The 7,845-nt window shown below is 38.8% G+C and overlaps 1 protein-coding gene across 1 annotated transcript in view; it reads left to right on the top strand.

The window, feature by feature from the left end:
- The window catches only part of LOC149069555 (paired mesoderm homeobox protein 2A-like), a 30,961-nt gene extending 24,748 nt beyond the window's left edge, over nucleotides 1-6,213 (top strand). Inside the window, exon 2 of the mRNA XM_089250073.1 lies at nucleotides 5,993-6,213. Within this exon, the coding sequence (XP_089106199.1) occupies nucleotides 5,993-6,213 (221 nt within the window). The remainder of the gene's footprint in view (nucleotides 1-5,992) is intronic.
- Nucleotides 6,214-7,845: the final 1,632 nt, after the last annotated feature.

Genomic DNA, 7,845 nt, shown 5'->3' on the forward strand with positions numbered 1-7,845 from the left:
CATGAATATATAATTAGATTATCGACAACTTTTTGCGAGAGAAATCGACGTTCATCTTTTCTTTTTTTTTTCTGTCGTAATGGATTCAAATGTTTCCCCGACAGTTCCTGCTGTCGACGGCGATGTTCCTCGAACGACCCACGGCGAAACCCACGGATTCCCACCGTGAATAACCGCTGGTTTCCATGGGCGACGATGAGTACGAAATCGCCCTTCTCTCTCACTCCCGTGAGTCGGATCCATGGCTCGCGGTGCCGCCGTCGTGGTACGGGGTCTTCACGGCTGACCGAAAACACGTTTCCCAAGGAGGGATACTGCACTAAATCGAATATATAAAATGTACATTGATTATCCGATTCCAATGGTCCCCCCTAAACTGTGGATCGAGATCCCCACGGGGAGGGTTGGGCCCGCGTAAAGGAGCTGGTCGCGAAAGATTTTTTTTTTTTCAAAATTTAAATTTCTGGAAATAAATTTCGTTTATTCTTTCGCAACGTAAATAAATATATGTCAAATTTAAAACACACGTTAACTCTTAGCTGTGCTATTTGTTATCCATGTACTCACTCACTAGTTAAAGGTAAAGGACACAAAACACTAATAAATTAAAAACTACAGGGTGTCTGGGAAAGAAAACTCGGCCATTTAAATTGAAAACCTTGAAAATATTATAAATGAAAACCATTCTTATTTTTGTGTTCGTGCAAACAACCCTGCATATAACGGTAGAAATCTTCAATCATTACACTTCGAAAAATAGATGGCAACACTGTAACAAGCATTATACTGAAAAACCAACTTCACGCCAGGTTCCCAACACGTACGCTTCCACACATTCCAATATGTACCAATTCGTTAGAAATTCCGCGGAGGAATTTGCGCGAGGTGCATATGCGGTTTAGTAGTGGTAGTAGAGAGCGCTGTAAAATTTTAATTGAAATGTTTGACGGAATCAATTTCTATTTTGATGATACAATACAATTGATAAATACAATTTCAGATTGAAAGAAAAAGTTTTTGAGTTGAAAGTTTATTAAAAGTTCATTATGCACATGCGAATAATATCCGTGCAGCACCATCTATCGATTAAATTTTGACTGAAACTTGAAAAAAAGTGGGGGGGGGGGTCGCTGACAAAATTCTTGTCGGAAGGAGGGTCGCGCTTCAAAAAGTTTGTGAATCACTGTCCTATATACTGTCATATTATTCATCGTAATTTCCAAAAAAAAAAAAATGGAATGATTGAACATTTTGTAACCAATTACAGTACCAATTACTAGTTTAAAAACAATATTACATTAATGAATTGCAGTATTAACTTTTCGCATTTGTGTAATCATTTATTTTTAGTTTATAATCAATCGAATTTTTCGTCATTTTTTCGCGTGTTTTTCCTTTCTTACAAAGTCCCGTCAGTTTCGAAATATAGAGGTTTGACTGTATAAAGTTTGTGTTGAAATGTGTGCAGTGTTTTTATTCTTGAACTTTTTTCTGTGGTAAATTTTTAAAACGGAACAGTGTGTTAAGAGGTGCATAGCAAGCATTTATTAAGTACTCGCCTGTACTTAATAAATGCAGAAAATATGGAAATAAGAGCTGGTTTAGATATAAAAAAAAAGAATGTTAGATGGTATGGGTATGGGTAGCCGCTATTATGATCCCTATCCGTGTAGCGCTGCTTTTGCGATTTCTTTCCTACAGTGAAGGTGTGTTTAAGGCGGAGGGTTCTCAGCCTTTTTTAGCCACGACCCAAAATAAACAAGATCAGCTTCGCGACCCATGGAACTGGTTTTTGTGTGTGTGTGTGTTAGAGAAACGAGTGACGCAATCAGTGCATTTATAATATTACTGTAAGGGGATCGGGACGACCCATCTAGGAGGCCCTTGCGATTCAAGTTTGGGGTGTGACCCACAGCTCGATAAACCCTGGCTATAACTGTATATGTAAGATCCTTCTCGGAAGCTCCTTCTAATCAAGTTTTGGTCGTGACCTATAGCTAAAAAAATCTCTAGCTGTAAAAGAATTTGCACTACCCATCTCGGAAGTCCTGCGAGTGAATGAAGCTTGGGTCGTGACCCATAGCTCAAGAATCCCTAGCTGTAAGAGGATTTGTACGACCCATCTCAGACGCCCTCACGAATCAAGTTGGGTTGGGATCCATAACTCAAGAGCCCTGGCCGTTAATGGACTTGGACGACCATTTCGGAAGTTCTGTGACCCAATTTTGTGTCGCGACCTATAGCTTAGAACCCCTGGTATAAGGTAAAGGGGGAAAAAAGACCTTTATTTCAGTTTATGGTAAGATTCTTTTAACCGACCGCATTCCCCATTTTTCGGCTAGAAGTGTTTCACGAGGATCTAAGGAACGTATATCAAAAAAAAGTATCGCAATTCTCTCGTAATACACATCAGACAGTTTTTTTACAACTCCTTATAATTTTTGATTTATAAAAGGGATTTTTAGCTTAAATGGGTAAAAACCTGTTTTAGAACAATTGAAAGAAAAATTCATGATTTAACATTTTGAAGCCTGTAATGTGTGGAAAGCAAAACAAAGTTGTCCCGGTCCACCAAACAGGACATATGGTCATCGTACTTACAACCGGGACATTTTTCTGATATAGTTATCAATCGATTAATTGATATCACGAACCCAAAGTCCCGGTGTGATCACACAAAGCGGCGTGGGTGGTTCAACGATCGAACCACCTTGGAAATACGGCTTCACTGTAACAACAGTCTTACTGCAGTAGAACTCACGCATGTTCGTGCATTCATCAAACGAAAAAGGGTCACATTTTGCACATGTAACCTGTCAATGTGCAAATTTTTTTCTTTTTGTTTCTCTGAATATATTCCCTCTTTCAATTTATTTATGTGTACAGTAAAAACTGTGGACGCCGCAACAACAAACGCGGTTTATTGCGAACCAAATTTTCGGTCTCTTGAAGTTCGTTATAATGGGATATGATGTAAGTAGCCATAGTAGAGTAAGTGAAATGTACACTCGTGTGCAAAATAAAGAGAATTAACACATTATGTCGAATTTCTGGAAAAACTAATGGACAGATTTTAATGAAATTTGGTACCATACAAAAGTCATAGTACGCACGCATGACTGTCAGTAAATCTCATCGTTGCAGGAATGTCCAAAATCCACGTTGCGAGATCGAACCGAAAATGAGTCTAATATGGGGTATGGTCCCCTCTCACAGTCAGACAGGTCGCACGGCGCGACAGCATACTGGACACCAGGCAGTTGAGGAGTCCCCGAGACATTCGGTCCCACTCCTGCAGCAACGCAGTTTTAAGTTCCGGGGTGGTCCCTCAGGGGAAGGATGACGAGATGCAATTGCCCTCCCAAGAGCTTCCCAGACATGTTTTATACGATTAGGGTCAGGAGATCTGGCTGGGCAGTCAATACGCTAAATATTCTTAATTTCCAGATAATAGTTGACCAGGCGAGACTGATGTGGACGAGCGTTGTCGTCCATGAACAGGAACCGAGAGCCAACTGTGTCCCTGACAAGTCGAACATAGGGCTCCAAGATCTCCTCTCTATACCTCCTAGCAGTCAGGGACCCTCTGCCAAGCACATGGAGAGATGTGCGGCCGTCCAACATGATGCCTCAAATAGACACAATGTGCAAATTCTCTTAATTTTTCACACGAATGTATTAAATGAAAATGCTTCATGTAATATAAATACAGTATTACGAAAAAAATCTGTAATTATGGGGGATTTTTCGGATTAACCGGATTTTTCCCTTAGATAATTTAATTTTGCGCATTAACGTGGTAGCAGTTGTGTCGGATAACTGAGCTTCAGATAATCGAAGGTCTCATTATATTTGTACGTATTTCTAACGAACGGTGGAATGTTTTATGCATTCCTGTACATTTATAAAATTAAGTATGATTTTAAAACGAAATTTTGTTAACATTTCTTGCAAGCAAATGTCTCCAAAACAATGGTTTTTTTGCGCAATGGCCCTCAAAAATGAGTCCTCGATTTCATTTCTGGTAATAATTTTAACAATTTCAAGTAATTATTTTCAACCATGCACTTTAAAAACGCTTTCAAACAATGCATAAGGAAACAACAACATAACGTGCCGAATTTCGCAACAAATTTAAATAATCAAGGAAGCATTTTATTTTCTGGATATTATGCTGAGATGAACTCGGAAAGAAAAGTCACCTTGTCTCCGCCGGAACTCGAACCCAGGCCCTCTTGCATACCAGGCAAGCATGCTACCATCTACACCACTGGAGAAACGACCCTGCCGTCCTTATTTCACGTACTGTGGCGTGAAGTCGAGACATTAGTAGCCTCTCTTAACTTGGAAATATTTTATTTTCCGGGTACTATCCAGAAAATAAAATGTTTCCTTGATATCTTGGGCTGAGAAAAAGCCATCTATTCTAAATTTAAATAATGCTTTCCAGTGGTAGATTTTTATATTTGTGAATAATGCTTTTAAATGCAATGAATTTCTATTATGCTTTTGAATGATACATTTTAATAATGTTTTTAACAATGCATTTTAATAATGTTTTTAACAATGCATTTTAATAATGTTTTTAACAATGCATTTTAATAATGTTTTTAACAATGCATTTTAATAATGTTTTTAACAATGCATTTTAATAATGTTTTTAACAATGCATTTTAATAATGTTTTTAACAATGCATTTTAATAATGTTTTTAACAATGCATTTTAATAATGTTTTTAACAATGCATTTTAATAATGTTTTTAACAATGCATTTTAATAATGTTTTTCAACAATGGATTTGAATGTTTCCTTCAACAATGCAGTTCAATATAATAATTTTTTCTACAATTAATTTTGATAAGGACTTCCAACGAAAATTTTTATTAATGCATTTCAACACAATATATATTAATTATGTGTTCCACAATGCATTTCAACGACGATTTCCAACAATGCATTTCAATAGTACCTTTCAATAATGCATTTCAATAGTACCTTTCAATACTGCATTTCAATAGTACCTTTCAATAATGCATTTAAATAGTACCTTTCAATAATGCATTTCAATAATACCTTTCAATAATGCATTTCAATAGTACCTTTCAATAATGCATTTAAATAGTACCTTTCAATAATGCATTTCAATAGTACCTTTCAATAATGCATTTCAATAGTACCTTTGAACAATGCATTTTAATGATGTTCTTCGATAATGCATTTTAATGATGTTCTTCGACAATGCATTTTAATGATGTTCTTCGACAATGCATTTTAATGATGTTCTTCGACAATGCATTTAAATTTTTTAAACAATACACTTAAATAATGCTTTTCGGATCATTTTTTTAAGTAAGATCATTTTTTAAGGGAAAAACGATTCTGACTAATGCTTCAGTGAACAAAAGATTTTTACTCTTTAAGCCGCACAGTAGAAATCACTAAACCCCCCCCCCCCCCACTCAAAATGCCATACCTTTTTGAAGTAGGCTTTCTTCCGATTTTCAGCCAGTGCAAAGTAGGGGGGGGGGATGGATAGGGAGAAATATTTGCACTTTACAAGATATCGGGGCTTGCCAATGCTAAAATAAGAGACTTTCAAGGAGGCGAGATATCTCGTCAATGCCGCTGAAAGGGTTAAATAACGCTTAAGAAAAAAGTATTTTTTCGTTACGTCGCTTATATATAGGAAACTTATTTATTTTTCATTTTTTTTCTACAGTGCACATCAACTAGAAAATCACTAAAACGTACCGGATAGAAATGAAATTCTGGTGAATTAGAATCCCCTAAAAAAGATGCGAAGGATGCCGTTAGCATATGTATCTGTTCCGACTAATTTCTGAACCAAATAAATAGCTTAATCCTCGGATTTTTCCTTCCAGTGGCATCATAAGTCGTTCGCTGAATCTGTTATACAACGGTGGCGATAGATTTTCCCGCATTGTAATAATAATTAGTACATGATATTTGTTTTGTGCATTATTTTGTGCAGCGGGAATCCCGTACAAGGTGTATCCCGGCCACGAGGGTGTGTTGACGGAGAAGAGGAAACAGCGTCGCATCAGGACGACGTTCACGAGCGCCCAACTCAAGGAACTCGAGAGAGCTTTCCAAGAAACACATTATCCAGACATCTACACCAGGGAAGAGATCGCCATGAAGACTGATCTCACCGAGGCCAGGGTTCAGGCGAGTCTCTGTTTTTACTCTTAAAAATTCATTGTACACACACTTATTATCATCAATTTTGTTTATTACTTTAGGTGCTGAATATATATATTCGCGAAGTTTCTTTTAATTTCTCTCACTCGAGTATAATGAAGGCAATGTAGTACCTACAACAAGTTTTCGTTATGGTCATCACTCAATACGTTTCTCACCCACTTTTGAATTTAGGATGTACCGCTTGGTACTAATTGAAATGTACCTATTCAAAGCCATTAGGAGTCAGCGGACAAAATACCGCAAAAATTAATGCAAATTAGAAAATGGGAAAATTAATTTCTTTTGTGAAAAGTTTCAATAATAACATCTAGGGGCAAATATGGTGCTGCAAAAGCGACGAAACAGTACATGAAAACTATAATGAAACAAATGTGACTAATGTAATCTATTTTCGGGGGGGGGGGGGTCCTCAACGTTCTTATAGTCACGACCACCATATGTGCCGCTTATCAGAAAAAAAGATCATCCTAGTTTTAATTCTTACATATCCTTTAACTAAATTCAGCCTAATGTTCATTTTAAAGGGAAAGGGATTGAAAAAGGATCTCTCATCAACCTTCTTCTAGCCGCGAGCCCCACGAACCCTGAGCTTGGGCACGGATCCTGCAGTTGGGTGATCATCTCTCCCGAGAGCCGACTCATAAGGGGAAAAACAGGTCTGTGTAAAATACGGGACGATCCAACACAATAAATCGACTCTCCCGACACATCACCCTGGCATGGATCCACGCCTGCCCTGGGCTAGAGTTCGGTGAGCTTTTTCTCATGGGGACTTTAAACATGGCTGTCTCAACAACATGGGACCCTAGGCAAAGTGATGTTCTTCTGTCAAAGGTGGTCGCCTCAAGCTCGTTAGAGGAAAATATCGCATCTATGTTTTCCCGGGGACAGTGATAGTAACCTTCACGGTGGTAGACGAGCATCCTGCCACCACACCGCTCGGGCACTCCATACTTAACAGGAATTAACAGCTTACATATTTTCATATTTATTATTACATTCAGGAATCATAGCACCAGATCTCATTATGCGCTTCTCAGGGCCGTAGTGTGCCTTCTCGTTGCCCCGAGTCAGACATTTCCTTGCAGCCCCTATTGAAAGGCTTCTTATTGGGCAAAAAAAATTTAAACTTTTGTGGAGGGGCTCCCAATCGGTCTCGGGGCCCTCTATGAATACGAGGCCCCCAGGTTATATGCACAGCTCTACTGAACTGCGAAAGTTGTCGCAATCCCTCCCCCCCCCCCCCCCACACACACACAAATATCCCAGGACCACAAAGGAGCCACGTGGCTTCCAGTTAAGAAGAGAACCACTGTCCTCTAGAACACTTTGATTAAAAACGACTGGCGCAGTAGGCCGTTTCTAAAAAACGGGGGGGGGGGAGTCCCCCTGGAAGAGTTGGAAAAGAGCAGGGGCGACTTGACGAGCGACATCTTGGGCACAAAGAGACAGATAAAGCCGGACGAAAAAAGAAATGCCATGTCACTGCACAGAAAAATACGATTCGTAGCGAAATATCTGACAGGCGATTTACCAAAAGCCACCATTGCTCTAAATACGGCAGTACATGAACAAACTCTTTTTCCCCTCGCAATTGTCCGATGCAAATTCTCTTTTGGT

The sequence above is a fragment of the Pholcus phalangioides genome, unplaced genomic scaffold (genome assembly GCF_987345545.1).
Source record: "Pholcus phalangioides strain wild (caught in Gottingen) unplaced genomic scaffold, Ppha-v1.0 ptg000022l_1, whole genome shotgun sequence".
Taxonomy (NCBI): domain Eukaryota; kingdom Metazoa; phylum Arthropoda; class Arachnida; order Araneae; family Pholcidae; genus Pholcus; species Pholcus phalangioides.